Consider the following 22,229-nt stretch of genomic DNA (forward strand, 5'->3'; position numbering starts at 1 on the left):
GAAAGCTTAGGGATAATTCTTAAGTGGTGAAGAAGGAAATTTGACAATAAAAGCTTTGCTCCTTCACTCTTCTTTTTCTCTAATGTCTCACATCCTTTCAGTCAGCAAGTTTTGTCCATCTATCAGAACTGCACCATTTCTCACCACCTCTCCCATTTCCAGTCTGGACCGAGCTCATCACCTTGTGCCCGGGTTCCTGCCAGTCGCCTGACTGCTCTCCCTGTTCCCTCCTTGCCCTCCACGTGTGCTCCTCTCAAAAGACACTGCCCTGTTAAAACGCAAGACAGAATGTGTCAGCTCTGCCCAAAGTACTCTAATGGCTTCTCATCCTTAAAATCCTTCTCAACCAGGAATCCTTAAAATGCCCTAGAAAACCCATGCGCCACCCCTTTCCCATGGCCCAGTCTCTCAGTTCTGTCCCTGGGCTTGGATCTGCCTCCACGGCACACACTCTTATTCGAGGGCCTGTGGAACTTGCTATTCTCTCTGTCCAAAAAGCTCTTCTTCCAGAAGCCCACAGGACTTCCTCCCTCCCCTCCCTCACCTCTTTCAGGTGTGCACTCTAACGTCACCTTGACACTGAGGCCTTCCCTGGCCATCAAAATCTAAAACTGGAACACCTACTCTTACTGCTTTATTTTTTCCTTAGCATTTCTCCCCATCTGACAGCCTTATATTTTACTTGAAAAAAAAAAAAAAACCTTTTGATTTCCTCCTTTTCCCCCCAATACTAGATACCATCACATGAGGGTGAGGACTTTGAGTTTGTTTACTAATATATCCCCAGGGCCAAGAACACACAGTGGACAAGGAATAAGCGCCACTGAGTGCATGAACAGAAAGAGGAGGAACACATTTTTCCATACACGGTAGAAAATATATTTTGAACTTGTAATATGGCAAATCCAGAAAAAGAAAAATAACATGGATATACATGTTGATGGTAGATGCCTGATGCGTTCCTAATTCAGGATCCTCTGGGAACACACCTTTATCTTCAGTATCCCACCCTTCCAATGATGTTTTTCACAAAAATGCTAAGGTCTGACCCTGTCAGTATTGAAGCTCATAAGCCACCACATGGCAAAGGCTTGTCCACTTCCGCTCCACAACCTCTTGACCTCTGTTGTCAAGATGCCACACATGGCAGATCCTCAACAGTGCACTGAGGTACAGCCTGCCTTGCTTAGGACTGGGGCTTTTTCTCTCTCTTTAGAGAGAAACATAGGTTATATTATACTTTTGAGGTTCATAAAACACAGACCCATTTTCTGAGAATCTTTTTTTTTTTTTTTTTGAGATGGAGTTTCGCTGTTGTCACCCAGGCTGGATTGCAATGGGGCGATTTTGGCTCACTGCAACCTCCACCTCCTGGGTTCAAGCCATTCTCCTGCCTCAGCCTCCCAAGTAGCTGGGATTACAGGCATGCACCACCACGCCTGGCTAATTTTGTATTTTTATTGGAGATGGGGTTTCTCCATGTTGGTCAGGCTGGTCTCAAACTCCTGACCTCAGGTGATCCACCTGCCTTGGCCTCTCAAAGTGCTGGGATTACAGGGGCGGGCCACCTCATTCGGCCCTGAGAATCTCTTATATAGTAGTACATGAAAAATAGATTTTATTGCCCACTTTGAGCTTCAAAATAAAGTGAGAAACTGGACCACTGTAGGTGGACTCCAGTGATTCCTCATATGGATAATTACTAGGTCTCATTACAATTCATTACAACATGAAGAGAAGGCTCTACATTTGTCTTCTAAAAGTATACATTAAAAAGATAAGGATTTGTCAAGGATTATTTATATCTGGAATCTACTTGCCTGATCATTCCCACATGAAATTGACATGTAATGTATCAGGAGCTCATTTACCTTTGGATACGTAATTCCATACTAACCTAAGATTCTAAGTTCTCTGGGTCAGAGGATATTAGCCTCATCAATATGAATTCAGGAGGGAATCTGCTGTTGGTACTAAACAAATAATAACAATATTCAAGTATTATATCTTCGCTTTGATAATTTTTTATAGCCAGATGGTAGAAAAGGGAATCTGAAACAACAACAAGATGTTTTAACTAATACAATTTCAGGCCACGAAGTAATCACTACACAAAAATGAACATAGTTCCAGATAGGGCACATTAAAAATGAGATAGGATGTTTAACAATGAGCCCGTGGAAAGCATGGTGGCAGTAAAAAGAAGAGTCTTGCAGTCAAGTAGCCTGTTGTTGACAATGCCTCTAACTAATAAGAGTGGCCTTAATTCATTCTCCAAAATTGTTGTTCAGTCTTCATAATGTAGCCCTTTCAGGTATGTGTCTTTCATTTACAAGGGCAAAGACAGTTCTAGAAAAATGCGTGCCTCAGGGGCAGTTTTGCTACCTTTGGTTATGTTATTAAAGATTTTATCTTTGTCTCTGCAGATTCATTCTCAGGTCAATTCTAAATAACTTCAGAGCTGCACACTCAGCTTCCTTCCTTAGGAATGCTCCAACAGGGTAAACAGTTCCAACAATGTAAGAATAATATAATTCCACTAACAGAAAAACAACTTGGGATGGAATTTTACCAAATACAACTGCAATGGCAGATCTCTGCTGACAAGAATCTACACACTGTTTTCTTGGACCTGGCCCATTCAGTGAGCTCTCCCTCTTAATTAATTAAAATTTGCTGTTTTGATAAAGCCTTCTGTGACCACCAAGAGCCAAAGGCAACTCAAGTGTTTAATGGCGTCTTTGTCTACTCAAGTAAAATTCTTTCTTCAGTGTGTAACCCCTCCTTATTACATTTTTTTGCTGTAGTTCTTTATTAAGCTGATCTTCGATTATCTGTAAAAATACTTCCCAAATATGGCCAGGCGCGGTGGCTCACACCTGTAATCCCAGCACTTTGGGAGGCCGAGGCGGGCAGATCACGAGGTCAGGAGATCGAGACCATCTTGGCTAACACGGTGAAACCCCGTCTCTACTAACAAAAATACAAAAAAAATTAGCCGGGCGTGGTGGCAGGTGCCTGTAGTCCCAGCTACTCGGGAGGCTGAGGCAGGAGAATGGCGTGAACCCATGAGGCGGAGCTTGCAGTGAGCCTAGATCTTGCCACTGCATTCCAGCCTGGGTGACAGAGCAAGACTCTCTCTCAAAAACAAAAACAAAAACAAAAACAAAACTTCCCAAATATGTAGGGAAAAAATCCCTTTTCACTAGCATCAATGTCCACAAGGGATAAATAAAAATGATCGTGTCTAAGACCATGTAAACTGCTACTTGGGTTGAATGTTAATTGCGTTTCGAAAAAAATTACAACTATTGATATTCTTTGAAAAGTAGTTTAATTATATCCACACATATATTTACATGGATCTCACTGAACAGTTTCTCTCCAGAGCCCTGCATACCATTTTATATCCCATTTAATAGAATAATATCTCCTTTTGACCTCTGATACATGAATATGATAGTAACAACCTGAATGAAAATACAACTGGGCTGCAATTTTAACTGACTGCTCCTATTTGCATTCAGACCTCATTGCTCTAGCAATCAAATCCTGAACACATTTCCTCCTGACATTGTGTTTTCTCATGCAGACAGGGCAAAAGGCCATCTTAAGACAAAATGAGCAGAAAAGCAATAATGTCATGTACACAGCAATACACTTTGCTCCTAGATCTCTACAATGGAAAAGAAACAAACCAAAAAAAAAAAAAAAACCAAACGAACAAAACAAGGAGCTTCTGAAGGAACTGCTTATTCAAGTAAGGACTGCTCATCTCCCTTCTGCGTACTACGGGATGATGGCAGAATTGAGTTGCAGAGACTTTCTCCTTGACCAGGTGGCCCACCCACCACTACCTACTGACTTAAGAAAGCAATTGCATTCAAAACAGAGTTCCTGTATGAAAGCTATGCTGGAAATTACATTTTTAAAAAGAAAATGTTCAGGTTTTTTTTTTTCTTTTCCCTATGCTACTCCCATATCAGGCTTCAGAATACAGTAGTAACCTACTGCCTAAATATAGCAAATAACCACACATTTTTATTTATATAGTTCGTGTTCGTGGCTTTCTGGGAAATCCAAAGAAAGTGTGAATTCCATTCTTTTGATTCATTCTCCCTTTCTGCCCTATTGCTCTCTAAATGAACTCTGTGACTTTCATTTTTTAAAAAATTAAACATTAAAAAGCTTACTTTTTAATATAATGGTACAATCAGAGCTCAACACTAGCACAGTCCAGGAGGCCTGTGTCTGTAGGAAGTGTTCTGAGAGCTTCATTTGTCTGCATTCTGTTCCCATACCCCGCCCCATGAAGCTCTCATAGGAATCTGCTCTTGACTGTGGACTCAGCTCTACCTTACTCTTCACTGCCCCTATGGAGTTTCCCAGACAGGCCCTTCAGAGAGGAAGGAGAGCTGAGTGACCATCAGTAGACACTCCTCACCTCCAGGCCCTGCTATTCCTTTCCTCAGGGCCCAACCAGTCGCCAAGACCAGGAGTAGAAAGCAGGTGCTTTTACCTTTGAATAACAACACTGTCCTCTTTGCGGAGAAGAAGAAGGAGATGTGAGTTGTTAAGAAGAGTATGCAATTCCTGCTGAAAACTAATTTTAAAAAACTATGATTTCTCTCATTCTTTACACTGTTTCTCTAGCTCTCAAAATTCTTTCTTTAAACTCTGTCTCTATAAGTATTCAGCTTCTCATCTCTTTTTCAAAACTAAAATCAACATTCCGTAAGTCCACAAAGCTTACTTAGAAAATATCACACATTTTATTTTCTAGGTGGAAAACTCAAGAAAGAAATTGTCTGGTTCCAACCCACAAACAGAGCAACCTTACGAAGATCTGCCACCCACAAGGCCTCTGGCTCTGGCTGTTCCCAAAGGTCCCACCCAGCTTGGCCTTGTGATGGTTTTGACTACAGCTGAGTATAAAATTAAAAAAAGAAAACACACCCTGATTTGATTAATGGGATTACCGAGTTTGTTGTTCAACAAAATGGAAAAAAAAAATTAGCCTCTGAAACACAAGGATAGAAGGTTAAGCTTCCACTTACCCAAGATAAGTAATCTGGGCTAAAGAAGTACTGCTATCTGGGTAAGAGACTAAATTTTGCCTAAGGATAAAAGTTTGTCACTCATTAAATTTTTCCCTATGTAACTTACATCTTCTAAAACAAAAAAGGTAGCTTGTTATGGCAACATTTTAATATAGGGCACGTGGTTAATCTTTTGGTTTACACTTTGCTTTTCCTTCTGATTGTACTGGAATTCCCCAAAGTCATACTGGGTATCCCTCAGAAGCACATTCCCAGAGTTCTTCATGACATCTTGTGTGTCACACTCACAGCTCCAAAAGGGCTAATGCCAGTCTTAATGGGACAGGGTCAGTTCTTCCAGGAAATCCTTAAAATGTGATTTGAGGAGCAGCTGAAGGAACTGTGATCTAAACTACCTTCCCCAGTGATCTCCTAAGACATTTCATCACCTACATTTATGTATTCCTTTGGACCTGAAGTAGTCTATTTATTTATTTATTTTTGAGATGGAGTCTCACTCTGTCGCCCAGGCTATAGTGCAATGGTGCAATCTCGGCTCACTGCAACCTCCACCTCCTGGGTTCACGCAATTCTCCTGCCTCAGCAAGTAGCCGGGATTACAGGTGCCCACCACCATGCCCGCCTAATATTTTGTATTTTTAGTAGAGAAGGGGTTTCGCCATGTTGGCCATGCTGGTCTCGAACTCCTGACCTCAGATGATCCACCCGTCTCAGCCTCCCAAAGTGCTGGGATTACAGGCATGAGCCACCGTGCCCAGCCTTGAAGTAATTTTAAACTTTCTGAATTTCCAGTTTAAGTGATCCTTTAAATGGGAAGTACCATAAGTAGTCATCTTACCAGTTAGTGTCCAATTTTGAGCTTGTCTTGGTAAAGCGCCTTCCAACCCAAGGAGCCAGTGAGCCACAAGTTATGTGTGGCTATGAGACATGCCAAATGGGGCTAGACTGGATTGAGCTATGCTGTAGGTGTAAAACACACACTAGGTTTTGATGATTTAATATGGAAAAAAGAATGTAAAATATTTTGGACATATTATGTAAAAATTTTAAAAATCTCACTACAATTAATTTCACCTGTTTCATCTATTTATTCATTATGTTGAGAATATTTAAGATCTATTATCCTCAGGAAATTTCAAGTACATAATACATTATTATTAAATACAATCACCATGTTGTACATTAGGTCTCCAGAACTTACGCATCTTATGACCGCACGTTTGTTTGTACCTTTTGATCAACCTCTACTTATTTCCCTCCAACTCCCACCTCAACCCCTGGTGACCACCATTCTACCCTCTGTTTCTTTGTGTTTGAGTTTTTTAGATTCCACATATAAGTTGCACAGGCTATAACTGCTCCATGGTTCGGGGATTTGAATGCCAGGGACATATTTGCTGGCTTGTACCTCCAGCTGGAGGTGAGTGAACGTGGTGGTTCTGCTGGCTCAAGAGCAGGTATGCCTTTGGTGGGTCATCTGGGCTGTTTCTCTAGACAGGGGCATGAGCTTGCATTAATTCAGCCAGCCTGGGATTAATTTGTCTCGTGTGCAGGATCTGAGTCCACAGTTGTTCCTGGGCCCTAGCGCTGGGCACCCACCCATATAAGCTTGGTAGAATGACGGTGGAGACCCAAGATTGGTGGCACACAGAGGCTACTAACCCTCAGAGCAGGACACACTCTAGCAGTGGATCTGGTTTCAAGGTGATGCCATATCGCAGTAGCTTACATAAAGAGGGTAAAGTGAGGGATGTACAACTTGTGCTCCTAATCTGAAGCAATGTAGCTGTGTGAATTACAGGCAGCTCCCCAAACTAGGCTCAGGGCTTGCTACGGCTGTGGTATACTCTTGTAGTAAGAACTGCAGGTGTCTTCAGTGGCAATGGAAGCTGGTGGGGATCTTTTGCTTACCTTTTCCCCTCAAGTGGGCAGTCCCTCTTGACTCCAAGCTAATCTCAGCAGGGAACATGAGTTGGCAGAGGCAGGGTGCCCCATCACCCTCACTATGCTGCCTTCCTGGGCTTCTGAATACTACAGGGATCTCGCTACTCTCTTGCTGCACACTCTAATGCTTTTCCTCTGACACTCTAATTGAGTTTTAGTTGTTTTTGTGAGGGGCATAAGTGCCAGGTATGTGTAAGCCATCTTGCAGACATCACTTCTCAACCCTCTTTCTTTCCTGCTTTCAAGATTCTCTGTGTTTAATTTTTGACAGTTTGATTATAATATGTCTTGGTGAGTTCCTCTTTGGGTTGAACGTGACTGGAGGTCTTTGAGATTCATGTACCTGAATATTCATATCTTTCTCTAGATTTGGGAAGTATTCAGCCTTTAAATAAGTATTCTTTAGATAAGCTTTCTGCCATGTTCCCTCTCTTCCCCTTATTACCTTCTATGATGCAGCAATTAGCTCTCTTGATGGTGTTCCATGATTCCTGTAGATTTCTTTCTTCCTTCCTTTTCATTCTTTTTCCTTTTTTCCCCCATCTGATTAGATATTTTTAACTGACACGTGTTCAAGTTCTCAGCTTCTTTCTTCTGCATAAGAAAGTCTGCTGTTGACACTTTCTATTGCATTTTTAAAATGTCATTCAGTATATACTTCAGACCCAGAATTTCTGTTTGGGTTGTTAAATAATTTCTCTTAATTGAACTTCTTTTGTTCTTGTATTGTTTTCCTGATTTCATTGAGGAATCAATGAACTCTTGTATTCTTATCTTTGTATTCTGTGGCCTACTGAGTTTTCTTAAAATAATTATTCTGAATTCTTTTCCAGGCAACTCATAGATGTCCATTTCTTTGAAACTGGTTACTAGAATATTATTGTATTTTTTTAATTTTTACAGGATTGTGTTACTTAATGTCTTGCATTGCTGTTTTTGCATTAGAAGAAGCAGTTATCTTCAGTCTTTACTGTCTTTGGGTGAGAAACAGCCAAGCTAGGGATTTTGAGGCTCTCTCAGACCTTTTCTACGGACATGTCTACTCTATACTTCTCATTTCAATTAGTGGGTAATTCTTACACTGTATGGGTTCTCTTGATCCTGCAAGGCTGAGTGCTGAGAGCCTCCCATGTGCGTGCCCTTGGCCAGTGTCCTCTAATGCTCAAATTTGTGTGCCCTTCCTGAATCCCACCGAGCTGAGCTCAGTGACTGTATGACAGGTAGTTTGCACTTGCTATCTGCAGTGCATGCATTGGGAGCTGGCTTGGGGTGGGGATGGGAGTGTGAGGTGCATGCAGCATTTGGAGTGCCTGTGGACCACCTGGGGGAAGGGATCTGTAGGTGAGGCATCCCATGCAGCTTGAGGAGAACTTTCTGATGGAGGTCTACAGAGTAGTTAGAAGCCTCCATGGCCTCTCTTCCCTGCTTTCAATCTTTCTCAACCACTCAGCTGTGCTGGTTGCCTTAATATTCTGAGTGGGGTGTGAAACAGTTTAGCCTCTTAGGTGGCATCCTGCATCTCTCAGGAAGCCAGACACTCACTCATTACACTCCCACTTTCCCCAGTGGAAGAAATTGGAAGTCATGGTTGCAGGGGGCTCTCTTGGCAGTGACCTTTCTGCCTTGAGGTAGGGGTGACATAGGTAAAGTGAAACTGTTCTTCTTATACTCATTATTCTGTCCATTCTCAGATTTTTTTTTTTTTTTTTGAGACAGAATTTCACTCTTATTGCCCAGGCTAGAGTGCAAAGGCATGATCTCAGCTAAGTGCAACCTCCGCCTCCTGGGTTCAAGTGATTCTCCTGCCTCAGCCTCCCAAGTAGCTGGGGATTACAGGCATGTGCCACTGCACCTGGCTAATTTTGTATTTTTAACAGAGACGGGGTTTCTTTGTATTTTTAATTGAGACGGGGTTTCACCATGTTGGCCAGGCTCGTCTTGAACTCCTGACCTCAGGTGATCCACTCACCTCGGCCTCCCAAAGTGCTGGGATTACCAGGCATGAGCCACCGCACCTGGCCCTATTCTCAGATTTTATAATCTAATGGTGTGCTAAAATTTCTCCACTGGACTCATGGATTCCCCAAATGTACTCTTGTCTGTGGTATACGTCTAAATCAATGCTTCTGCAGGGAGATGACAACAGAAAGCTCCCATTCTGCCATCTTGCTGATGTCACCCTATTTACCTGTTTCTTTCAATTTTTAAATGTAGCTGCTAGAAAATTTAAATTCACACCTAGGTGGTTTACATTTATTTCTAATGGAAGGCACTGATCTATATCACCTGACATTCCTGAACTGAAATATTTTTATGTTTAACACTCACAGAAATCTTTGTGAAGGTGACATAATCTAAAACAAATTGCTGTTAATGTGTCATTCTTCTAAAAATATAGAGTTGGAAGGGACCTTATCAGCTAATTCACCCAATCCCATCTCATTTCTATAACGAGGAAACTGAGGTTCAGAAAGGATGTCATGCCAAATACACCAATGATAAGACTAAAATGGATTCCCAATCTAGTCCTTTTTCTAATTTTATGATTTTATCTCTCAGCTTACTTGTCCTTTTCCTGCAGATAATACCTTAACCCAATAGAGTGATCCTTATCAGAGCAGGCATTTCAGTAAACGATTGATGAAGGAGGGATTTAAGGACAGGGAGTCATTTCAAATCACATGATTGGCTGCTTATTCTTCCTTCTCAGGAATGGCCCTAATTCTTTGCAATCATCTACTAAAAATGTGGCTCAAAGAATCCTGTTGCTAGGCTCCGCTTCTCTTCAAAAGCAGCTGTTATCATTTAAAGATTAAAATTCAGAGCTCTTAGTCCTCTTTCATTATGTAATACAAAATGCAACTCCAAATGACAAGGCAAGGATCATGTCTGTATTATTAACTGGACTCAGGGTATAAACTGTTACCTTACATCTCTAGCTTTTGACTCATAATTGTAATACAGAATCTCTTTCACTTGCAATAGGGTTATTATCTCAAATAAACACATTCTAAGTTGAAAATATCGTAAGTCAAAAATATTTTTACACCACCTAACCTATTGAACATCATTAACTTAGCCCAGCCTACCTTAAATGTGCTCAGAACATTTATATTAACTTAGGTGGGCAAAATTATCTAACCCCAAAGCCTGTTTTATAATAAAATATTGAATACCTCACGTAATGTACTAAATACTGTACTGAAAGCATACCACTTTTGTACTATCATCAAGTTGAAAAATTATAAGTCAAACCATCTTAAGTCGGGAACCATCTGTACTTAGCATCCCACGAAAAAAAGAAAAGTCTTCGATTTCCCCAAGAATTCTATTAACCTACACTATCTCAGTTCCAGATCCAGATGTATAATTACCTTTGTCATGTCTTCTGTAAAGGAGATAGCATTTGATTCCACGCTAGACTGACTTACTAAGATTGAGACTTTTGCTACTAATCTTCTTTAACTAGTTTAACAGAATTTCTCCCTTGCTTTCACTAGGAAGACCAAGGGAAATAATGGCTATCTTTGCACTTTTATGATCCAGACCATTTGTAGCTTAATAGCTAGAAAATTTTGTTTCAGAGGGTGGGTTTGCCTTGTGACAGTTGGCACTGTATTAAGATATGCCTCTGCACTGCTCCTGTGAAAGGAAAAGCGACCTAGATTATGGCCCCTACTGTGAAAATTGCTTCCCCAATGTTGACAAATAAAAATAAACAATCTGAGGAATAAGGCTAGGATCACAACCAGAAAGTGTTCTCAAAAGGAAATATATCAAACTACCCAATGCTACTCACTATGCGACAAGATACTCAACAGTAAAACGAAAGGTTTACTATCTGAAATTTATATTATCTGTGCTTCCAGATATGAATGGTTTTGGGCTTCCCTAATGACTTTGAATAGAATGTATTTTTTTTTGCAAATATATCAATTTTGGAAGGAATCATGCTGTTTTAAATGTCACCAAGAATTAGAAATTCAGAAAAAGGTGCATCATGCTTCAAGAATGTCCTAGATTTTTAAGAAAATATTCTGTCCCAAGAAATTTATAAGTTTTGTTATAGTGGACATTTGTTGTTTCTAAAATTGAATTTCCTAGCCATGTGGTTGGTGTGGGCCCTAACTGTCTTAAGCCATAAGCATATGCTACTCTGGGTCGCAATTTAGGAGTGGGTATTCAGCTGAATTCAAGCCCATTAAGTCATGTGACCTTTATTCTAAGTTTTTGGTTTCAGTCATGAGGAAAGTGGACATTCTCTTTTTTCCTGCTGGATTGGAACCTGAAAACACATATACCGGGAAATATCTTCCTTCCAAGCATGAAGGGACTATTAATTCCAAGCCCATGTTCAAAGATCTAACTAATACTTAATACATATAAAACTGGCTGCAGCCTCTAGTACAGGGTTGGCAAACTCAAAAGTCTTCAGGGACCAGAGCAATGACACAAACTGTAGAAAGTTATCAGATGTGATATATTAATAACAGGGAATGGTGGGAAGGACAAGACCTGTCTTTCCTAAACGCATATAAATTACAATGAAAACAAATACAATATTACGTTGGCCAAAGAAAACACGTTGACATTAGGTGGGCTGGCAACATACAGTTCATTGGCATTGCGTTGGCTGGTTTTCTACCAGGCTTTACAATGACCTGAAAGCCAGCTATTAACCTGACCTTCAGCAATTCCTCTGTAGTAAATCTCTTGCAGCCCAGGCATGGATTTAATAGGCTTGGGCTGGTGTATCTTTTCCCTCTCCCTACTCAGGTCCAGCTTAACTTAAGGATTATGTTAACATCTGTAATCATCTTAAATGTTGCATCTGTAACATCTTAAATGTTGCACGAAAAATATCTTGAAATAAACAGCGTCATCTCCTTCTAGTTGCTGTTGTTTTTAAAGCTGAAGAAACATAAAACCAAAACATTAGGGCCAACTGCATTGCTGTCAAGGGAATTTCTTTAATGGTGCTGTGTCTTAAGGGGCCCAGGTGTTTTCCAGAACAGCTCAACCAACTATGCTTTGTTTGGAGCCTTGTAAATTTTTACATTGACACAAAACATTGATCTGCCCCAGAACTTGATCTGTTTCCCAATATACCAGAAGCACAGGGATCAATTAAATATTTTTAAGTAAAATGGGAACTGAATAAAATAGAAAAATGTTAATTTATCAGGAAATGAGGCTATTTCTGATATTTATTTCTTGAAATTGGGAAATGATGGTGAGTTTCTCAATGTAGACTTGTCATGCTTAAAGCCTCTTTTAGAAGTAAGATTAGATTCCAAACCACAGCTTGGAGGTTACCAATTCAGTTGAAAACAAAACATCCCTTCCCTTAGAGTCAAGTCAATGAAGACAGCCCATTCTGAGTAAAGTTTGCTGCTTTAAGTAAGTGAATCTTTTTTCTAACAGGCTAAGATGGAAGTTTCCTTGCTCTCTGTACATTTTTTTTTTAAACCCTGAACCTATGTATTTACCAGAATTTCTGACTATTTACTGTCAGTCAGAGTTTGGACAGTTTCTAAGGCATAGTAAGAGAGGTAAATTTGGCTCACCATGAAGCACTGTTTGTACTCAAAGCAACCCGGGGTTTAAACAACTGAAACGCATAAAATTAGGAACACTCCTGATGTTATTATTAACGGCTTAATATTCTGCCAAAATAAAAGTATTTTTCCTTACCAAGGACTTGTGAAAATGGTAAGAATTGCTTTGAAACCAAGGGAGGCCCTGTTGAGGAGGACCCACCATAGGAGGAGGTGAGAGCACTCATTCATGCCTGTGATCTTCCCTGGTGATTAAAGGTCCTCTTCCTGTCACTGCCCATCTGTGGGCTCCCACTGAACTGCAGACACTGCTGTCTGCTCTCACCTGGGTGAGAACAGTCACCAGGTTTGTTTTCATGGGAGCCTCTGGTCCTGTTAAAATAATGAATACTAAGGTTTCTCAGAGAATTGCTTCCTCTGATGTTATCTTTTATATACAATAATAAAATTTCACGCATGTTGTCAATAAATGTGCATCAATTAGTCAGTGTTCCAGAAGCTGGGAAAAACGGTCAAAAACTCTTCCATCCGCTATGAAGCGGTCTGCTCAGGGAATGCTGCTTATGAAGCAAAGGATGCTGTGCAAAGACTCTCTGCAAGCACTCACAAGAGAAAAATTCTGGTGGCTGCAATAACAGCAAAGTGGACTCAATATGATATATGACTTCAATGTTAATTTAAATTACTGAAAAACAATTGTTCACTTTTTAAAAAGCACTGCTTATACAAAACCCCTTTTAGATGACAGCTGAAATTTTCCCTCTTTCATGACATAAATATTAGCTGTACCAAGTCAGGTATCCTCGTGCCTTTCTGATAGACACAGGTGAAGGAGCTTGACAGACAAGCCAACCTGCTTGACATATTCGCATATGGGTCTGATTTTAATGAGTCCTGGAATGCAGTCTGCAAGCTCGCTGAGGTGACGATTTGATAGAAGCAAGACTTAATCCTTGCAAAGCTTGGTCTAACTTCACGTCAGGGATTGAAAATGCTGGCTCTTGGTGGGTTACATTTTCAGAAAAGAGGTAGCGCTGTAGATTCAAAAGTAGGGAGGGCTCCTAGCAATGGCAACCTTTCCATGGCCTTGCAGCCACCCCCCACCTCCTGGGGACAGGCTCTTTTCCCCCTTCGGCATCAAGGGCTCCAGTGAGGTGCTGAGTGCTGGAAGCAGGGACTGAGGTGCTGGGAAATTTAATTAGCGTGTGTGAAACAAAACAGGCCTATGGCTTAAAGCCACTTCGGAAGTGTGAAGAATAATGATTGCTTTTTGAGAACTCCCATTTCCCAAGAATGAGCAAGCCTGGGGAAAAATGAGTTGCCTAGTTTTTTGTTGTTGGTTTATTTTTTATTTTATTTTTTCAAGTGTTTTGCTGGTAAGGCTTCTACGGTTTTTGCTAAGAAACGTTTACCTTTACCAAAATAAATACTTCTCTTAGTAGAGTTCTCTGCCCAGAGCAAGGATTTGCTCGACCATGAAGAAAACTAGTACATGGAACTGTAGTGGAAGTGCCATTTTTTTAATCAAATGCTACATTTGATAACAGAAATATTATAACTCAGAGACTTTTTAAGGCTTCTACGAAATTGTATCCAATTCAGCAAGCACACATAGAGCAAAGGCTGGAAATGAACTTAGGCTCATAGTTTTGGGTAGGGGGAGGTATTACGGAATCCACTACAGGTACAAAGACAGATGAAAATAACTTCAGCTTAAAAAAATTGTGCCAAGTACTGAAACAGATGAATTCCAGCTAGCATATCCGGATCAGGTTTTTCATAGGAGGAATTTGGGCTGGACCTCAAAAGACGAACAGGACTTTCAGAAATGAAGATGATGGGAAGAGCATCTGAGGCAGAAGAAAGCAAGTGAACAAAGGTATAAACGTGTGTTTGGGGAGAGTAGGCAGAAATGTGACTACCGTAGGGAGGCCAGTGTGGGAAAGACGGAGGTTGTGGAAATGTGGAGACGCCAAATCCTCTCCAATGAAAGAACTGAGACTTTCTTCAGGAGGTAACTGGAGGAGGGGAATGGGGGAAGCTGTAGGCAGCTGTTGAACAGAGGAATGCTGTCATCTGGGTTGAACCTCAGAAAAACAACCGGCCAAAGGATTTAGGATGAACAGAAGGAGAGCGGAGTGAGAGAGGAGAAAGCCAGGGCTCAGCAGAGGAAGTAGTTACAAAGCAACGCAAGGAAGGGACAGGTGTGAGACCCCGCAGACACTGATCGCTAGGATGTGGACACTTAGAAGATTTTAAATTTCCAGCCTGAGGAGGAAATCAGATAAGATGAAAACAAAGGAGAGGAACAATGAGAAGTAAAAGGGGCCAGAGCTACAATGAAAAAGGACAGCTAAAGGCAGATTCAGCACATCCAACAGAAAAAAAAAAAGGTCAAATTAGTCAAAATAATTAATTCTTTTTATTTTGTATTGCATGCTACCTACTTAAAAAAAAAAAAGACACTTTAAATGTCTGAAGGTAGAGGCTAAGGGAGTCTAACCCTGACATTAATTTGGAAAAAAACTGAGCCATGGAAATATTTGGAAACATAGTTTTCAATTTGTGTTTAAATTTTACACTTTTCCATGCCAGAGCATATGGCTTCTCACCATTCTTTTTAATAAGCACACTCACTGTATAGATGGATGTGCCACAACTTAATTTATCAACCCCCTTCTGAAGGGCAGTGGGTGACAAGAAGAAAAATGCATAGTGGTGCCAAACAGCAAGAATGTGCAGGGAAAAGCTGATGCCTCACATCACTCGGTGGTTCATTTCCTCCCTTGTGCTTTTTTTGACTCCGATTCTGCCGGAAGAGACACAGGGATACAGAAAGCAGCTGTCTACCCTGGTGTGTCCCTCTACTGTTCTTTTTCTTCCCCTCACAGCGGGCGCACACTATTCCAACCAGGCAGGCTATTTGCTTTTAAGTGTATAAACTGGCAGGTTACTCTTTGATGTTTGTTTGGCACTTAAACAGAATCACAAACAAGAGGGGCCACCATGACCTTGCCAGGAGCTCCCAAATTAGAGTCGGGGCAACCCACGCCTCTCTCAGTGACACTGCAAAGAAAGATACTGCCTCATGGACAGATCATAAGAAAACTCAGAAATCAGCATTTACTAACATTTGGGTGCAACACACCTCAAACTCCAGATAGTGGTCTTTCAGTTTGTACTCATCGACGTCCTTGGCTTTGACCTTCTTGTCGGGGGGATATGAGCGGTGCTCGGCCAGCTCGGTGGTGATCTGCTTCAGCTTACTTTCATGTGACTTCAGTTGCTCCTCCTGCAGGAAATCGTGATGCCATTTAGCGTTCAAAAAAAAAAACAAGTCAATAACAAAGCACGGCATACTTTAAAAAAATCCCCTGTGCTGAATGACTTTAATTCACTAAAACAGCCCAGTGTGCCTCTGCTGCCACATCCTTCCAGCTTTCTCATGCCAGTGTCCACATATTTCATATATTCCTTCCCGGGATGGCAATCAAGGCCAACCTCTTTAACTGGGTCCCTTGTCATAAAACCGAATGGCTTCCGAGCTCTTTATGAGTTGGGACCAGGCCTTAAGAGATGCCCTGACAGGCACGTCACCAGCTGAACAGTTAAGCAGCTAGCATGGAAGCTGCACACCTTGGCTTTCTCATTTCATGCCTATTCAGCAATGCTGCCAGCTTTTCCATCCATCACAATGAAAGAATTGTCTATGTGCATATTTTTTTTCCTTTTTGAAAGAAGCAGAGCTAAGAAGAAATATTTCTTCTCTGAAGCTTACCAGATAATATTCTAAAAAATGCAGCTATCTCGCTTTTCTCTCTCCAAAGCAGCAGAGTTCTTAGTTCCTTCAACTTTATTGGCCCAAAGCAGCCCGTCAATTAAAATGTATCTACCTATTTAGCAATTATTGCCTTAGTAGCATTATTATAGGTACCGTGTACCAATGCAATATGGTTGATCCTACGTCAAAGGATTTCCATTCTAAGGGTACCATTTATATCACCTTAGCAATAGGTTACCCAAAAAGATATGTTACTGAACCTTCTGCCAGCATTTTAAAAACATTCTTGGAATTCTCTTGCATTCTTGAAAATGTATGACTCCTTACTGTTCTAGTTTCACATGCAAATTATCCAAATTTCACACGTACAATAAGATAAATGGGTGAAGGCAAATGAAACAGATCTGACTAAATTAGGTGATAAGTGTATTTTATATAACACCAACGTAATTGTGGAACACAAAAATCTTGTAGAATGAGGGGAATAATTTTTTACAAAACCAGAAAAATGAATATGGACACTAAATTACGATTATATAACATCATTGTAAATCAGTTAAAAAGGTGTCCAGAAATTGAGTGTCACATACAATATCTTACAGACTTTTGTAATAATGTACATCTTAAAAGCCAAACAACAACAACAAAATCCAAGTCAAAAACCATCAAAACAGAAGAAAACAATGACAAGTAAAACGCAGAGTACATGAATGGAAAAATGAACCAGAAAGGTAGCATGAACACGTGGAGTGATCTAAAAATGACAAGATTCATTTCTAAATGCCAACTATAACAAAACAAAATGAAACACTCCAAGAAGTCCCAGAAAAGGAGGAAGGAGAAAAGAAACCTATTTTGAGATTTTAGAAAGGAGTCTACATCTCCAAACCTATTATTTGTATACTGATAATGCTGAACGTCAAAAATGCTTCAGGTAGCTTTTATTTACAAGTTCTTACTCATCTATTACTTTCAGGCAAGGAGACTATCAACTATGTTATGGATTGAATGTGTCCACTCAAAATTAACCTTCAGTGTAGCTATACTTGAAAATGGGGTCCCTAAAGAAGTAATAATGGTTAAATGAGGTCATAAGAGTGGGGCATATATCCAATAGGATTAGTGCCCTTATAATAAGAGGAGACATTGTGTGCAAGCACCAAGGGAAGGCCATGTTGGCCATCCACAGCCCGAGGGGAGAGCCCTCACCAGACACCAACTCTGCTGGCACCTTGATCTTGGATTTCCCGTCTCCAGAACTGTAAGAAAATAGATGTCTGCTATGGAAGCCACCCAATCTATAGTGTTTTGTTATGGCAGCCTGAGCTAAGACAAACTATATCAATAATTTTTATTTCTTTCAAAGTTGTTTTCCTTTGTGTATTTACTGCAATATGTAAATTATCTAATAGACTTCTTGACAAATGATGTTTAGTGACTAGACCACTTCAAAAAATAAAAGCATGATGTATTTTTCTTCTTTTCTAAAAAAAGTTTTAAACATATAAAGTCATATTGAATGACATATGAAAAATACTCATGAATCTAACATAGGAATTTAAGAAATAAAATATAAATAAATTGAAACTCCCTGCACATGTACGTGCTCATCTTATTCCTTTTCAGTGTTATTCATATATAAAGATATGTAACCATAAAAATACAGAAGTGTAGCCGGGTGTGCGGTGGCTCACGCCCGTAATCCCAGCACTTTGGGAGGGTGAGGCGGGTGGATCACAAGGTCAGGAGTTCGAGACCAGCCTGACTAACATGATGAAACCCTGTCTCTACTAAAAATACAAAAATTGGCCGGGCGTGGTAGCACGGGCCTGTAATCCCAGCTACTCAGGAGGCTGAGGCAGGAGAATCACTTGAACCTGGGACGTGGAGGCTGCAGAGAGCCGACATTGCGCCACTGCACTCCAGCCTGGGTGACAGAGCAAGACTCCATCTAAAAAAAACAAAACAAAACCAAACCAGAAGTGTATTCTCTAGGTTTTATACTTTATATAAAAACTAATTAAAGGCTTTCTTTTGTAACTTTTTTCTCCACTCAACATGTTTTTAAGATTTATCTACATGTATGCTCTAGTTCCTGTCTTTTACTCATTGCATAGTACCTCATTGCAGGACACATTACAATTTTGTTTAAGGATATTTAGCTTGTTTTCAGGTTTCCTGTTGTGGGATTTTTTTCCCTGTTATAAATGATGTGGCAACAGACATTCCTACATATGTCTCCTAGGGAATCTGAGCAAGAGTTTTTCTATAGTGTGTCACCAAGTGTTGGCATTTCTGGGTTTTAGAATACGCACATCTTTAAGATGACTGTTTTCTAAAGTGTTTTTATCTGTTTACATTTCCACAGCAGGTCTGAAAGTTCTCTTTGTTTTACATCCCTGTCAAAATGTGATGTTATTATACTTGTAAAATTGTTGCTAATTTCATAGGTAAGAAATGATAAGCTACTGTGATTTCAATTTACATTTCCCTGAATATGAATGAGGATGAGATTTTGTTCATAGGTTTACTGGGCTTCCTCTTCTGTGGATTACTGGACCCATTTTTCTATTGGGTTGTTTGCCTTTTAAAAAATAGATTTGTATCAGTATAGTTATTTATAATATATGTTAAGAAATCAAACTCTTTATATTTTTGGTTAGGAAATAATTAGAATCCAATAATTAGAATCCAATGATAGAATCCAGTTTATTTAAGAAAAAATAGGATTTTAGGTAATTTGGTAAAAGAATTTACAAACTTCTATTTTTTTACTTTGGAGCTAGGCAAATATGCTTTCAGATGTTTGCTGCTTCTAAAGGCTTTAGATTTAGGCTTTCCAATCTTGAATATTCAAATGTCTCTTCTTCTGTTGAATAAATTTCAATTTCTACTTATTTTAATGAGGAATACAGGCTAGAATGACAATATGCACAACATCTTATGTTTTTCACTTTCCTCCCAATACCAGGGCTTGCCAGGGTTTGTTCATTGTTACCAAGCTATGTTTCATAAGTCTGTTTCTACAGTAGCATAAAGGGCTAGTCATTTAGGCTACATTTTTATGAAGGAATTAATCGAAGAAGTGCTGATGTTCAATGAGAAATGCTTCACTACTATTTCACTGCCTTCATAGGGCAGGAGTCAATAAAGTAAGCTCAAAATAAAGCGTTTTAAAATCACATCTCCTTAAATCTGTCCATTTTGAACAGTGAAATAAAAATGCCAAGTAGCTCTTATGGACACAGCTTGACCATGAAAATTATTCCAGTGCTAGAATCCCATGGTAAGAAAGATACAGATTTTCCACACACACATACACACACACACACACACACACACACACACACACACAAAACAAAAAACAAAAAACAAACAAAAAAACAAAAAACAAAAAAACAAAACCAACAACAGCAACAACAACAAAAAACAATGGTAAAAAAACAACGGGAGAGAGATGTTGCAGCCATGGAGATGTCACATTCTCAGACTCAGGACAACTACATTTGTAATAGACATGATGAAGAAAGACAAAGTAGGAATTTGCTTTTTTATCCCCCCCTCTCTTTTGTCTTTGCTTTTACAGTTCTTTAGGGATGCATACATACTGTTTTTACAAGACAATACTAGCAAAACAGATTTCAGAGATGGCAGAAAAATATTACATTTGACAAAGAAAAGGCATGGAGATAGAAAATACCACAAACTCATAAAATTGTTTTAAGTTAGGAAGTGATAATTTTTAAAAAATGAAATTGAAAATACTAGATACAAGAAAAGTTGTTGTGGTTATATGTCAATAGATTTAAATGAGTAAGACCTTTCATAATATATACAACAACATTTTATCTAAAAGGCAAGTTTTCGAAGTCACTTAGGACTTCATTTACTTATATTAGGGGTTAATACCCAAAGTATATAAGGAACTCAAACAATACAATAGCAAGAAAACAAAGCAATTAAAAAATGGGCAAAGGACTTTGCTACCGTTTCATTGTATCCCCTTCAAACTTCATATTGAAACTTAATCCTCATTGTGTAGTATTAAGAGATAGTACTTTTTGGAAAGTGATTGAGTCCCTCATGAAGGGATAAGTGCCTTATAAAAGTGCTGGAGCGATATAGGTTAGACCCTTTTTTGCCCCTGTCTTCTGTCATGTGAGGATACAACATTTGTCCTCACAAATGCTGTCAGGAAAATTTGGAAAACTGTAAGAAGGCTCCTCAAAAAACTAAAAATGGAATTACCAAATAATCTAGCAATCCCACTTCTGAATATGTAGCCAAAGAAATGAAATCAGTATCTCAAAAAGATGTGGCATTCTCATGGTGAGACCATGCCATATCTTCTTCAAGAAGAGGGAACAGCTCTTGGCTGTAGCATTATTCACAAGAGCTAAGATCTAGAAGAGATCTAAGTGTCCTTTGAAAAATGGATAAGGAAAATGTGGTGTATATACACAATGGAATATTATTTATTCACCCTTAAAAAAGAGGAAATTCTCTCATTTGCGACAACATGGACAAACCTGGAGGACATTTTGCTAACTGAAGTAAGCCCGGCACAGAAAGACAGATATCGGATGATCTCATATATGGAATCTAAAACAACTGAACTCATAGAAATAAGGAGAATGGTGGTTACCAGAGGCTGGGGGCAAGGGACTGGGGAGATGCTGGTCAAAGGACGAAAAACATCAGACAAGAGGAGTAAGTTCTGTTGTGTATCATGATGGCTAGAGTTAATAATAATGCACTGTGTATTTCAAACTTGCTCAAAGAGTAGAATTTAAGTGTTCTAACCATAAACAATTGATATAGCAAAACATCGCAATTATACCTGGAAATATATATAATTATTATATGGTCAATTAAAATTGTTAAAAAATATTTAATTTGTTTTCCTATTTATATAGTACTTAGATTTTGAGAAAAATTTCATAACTTCCTTTAAAATATTAAGCTCTAATTTCATCTCTATGAAGACAGTATTGCTTAACTGATGAGGCAATGGGAACAGGCAACTTGGCTGTTGAAGATCTTGCAGTGTGAGTCAAGGGCTGACCTGGAGTTACAGTCCTTCTCCCCCGATGCAGAGCCCAGGCCAGAAATCAGCTTTTTATCTTTTTATACCAAGTATAAGATTTACATAGTACTTATCATGGAGAGAAGGATGAGAGAGAAGCTGTGAAAACTTAAAGGAAACAATAAAATAGAAATGCAGATGGCTCCAAGACGGAAAGGAGGAAGAATGAGAGAGAAGGCAGAGAGAATCGGGAAACGGAGAACACATTTATCCATCCGTGAACCTCACCGAGCGCCCATACAGCAGGCACTGTGCTGGGTGCTGGGAATAAGAAGGGGGAACAGCCACAGTAGCTGCCACTAGTCTTTTCCTCCAAGCTGTGGGATACAGAATCCTAGATGTTCTAAGGTGGAAGAGAACCTGGCCACTGTCCTTTCTAACCTCTTTGTCTTAGAGAAGATGGAGATCCAGAGAGTTCAAGTAATTGTTCCAGTTCAGACAAAAGGACAGAGTGGCAGAAGCCACATTCTCCCAACTTCTATCATGCAGTCACCTTGGAACAGCCTTCTGAAATCCAAAGGGCTGCCAACAACATAGCTTCAGCACATTCTCTTACTTGACAGATCAATCCTGAACTCAGCTTTCAGAGCTCTTGGTAAACTCCACTGCTGTCGGGTCTCCTCTGCTATAGCTCTCAAACGTGCAGGCTGGACTCAGGGTTACTCACCTTGCTCCAAATTCCACTTAAAACCTGTGTTACAGGCTGGGCACAGTGACTCACACCTGCAATCCCAGCACTTTAAGAGGCTGAGGCGGGTGGATCACTGAAGGTCAGGAGTTCGAGACCAGCCTGGCCAACA

At 39.8% G+C, this 22,229-nt stretch overlaps 1 protein-coding gene across 11 annotated transcripts in view; it reads right to left on the reverse strand.

Moving 5' to 3' along the window:
* Nucleotides 1-22,229, reverse strand: part of PSD3 (pleckstrin and Sec7 domain containing 3) — a 727,754-nt gene that overhangs the window by 13,156 nt on the left and 692,369 nt on the right. For all 11 annotated transcript variants that reach the window (XM_054561279.2, XM_054561280.2, XM_063726550.1 and 8 more), the window contains one exon: nt 15,711-15,854. In XM_054561279.2, the coding sequence (XP_054417254.2) occupies nt 15,711-15,854 (144 nt within the window). The remainder of the gene's footprint in view (nt 1-15,710; nt 15,855-22,229) is intronic.

This window comes from Pongo abelii, chromosome 7 (genome assembly GCF_028885655.2).
Source record: "Pongo abelii isolate AG06213 chromosome 7, NHGRI_mPonAbe1-v2.0_pri, whole genome shotgun sequence".
Taxonomy (NCBI): domain Eukaryota; kingdom Metazoa; phylum Chordata; class Mammalia; order Primates; family Hominidae; genus Pongo; species Pongo abelii.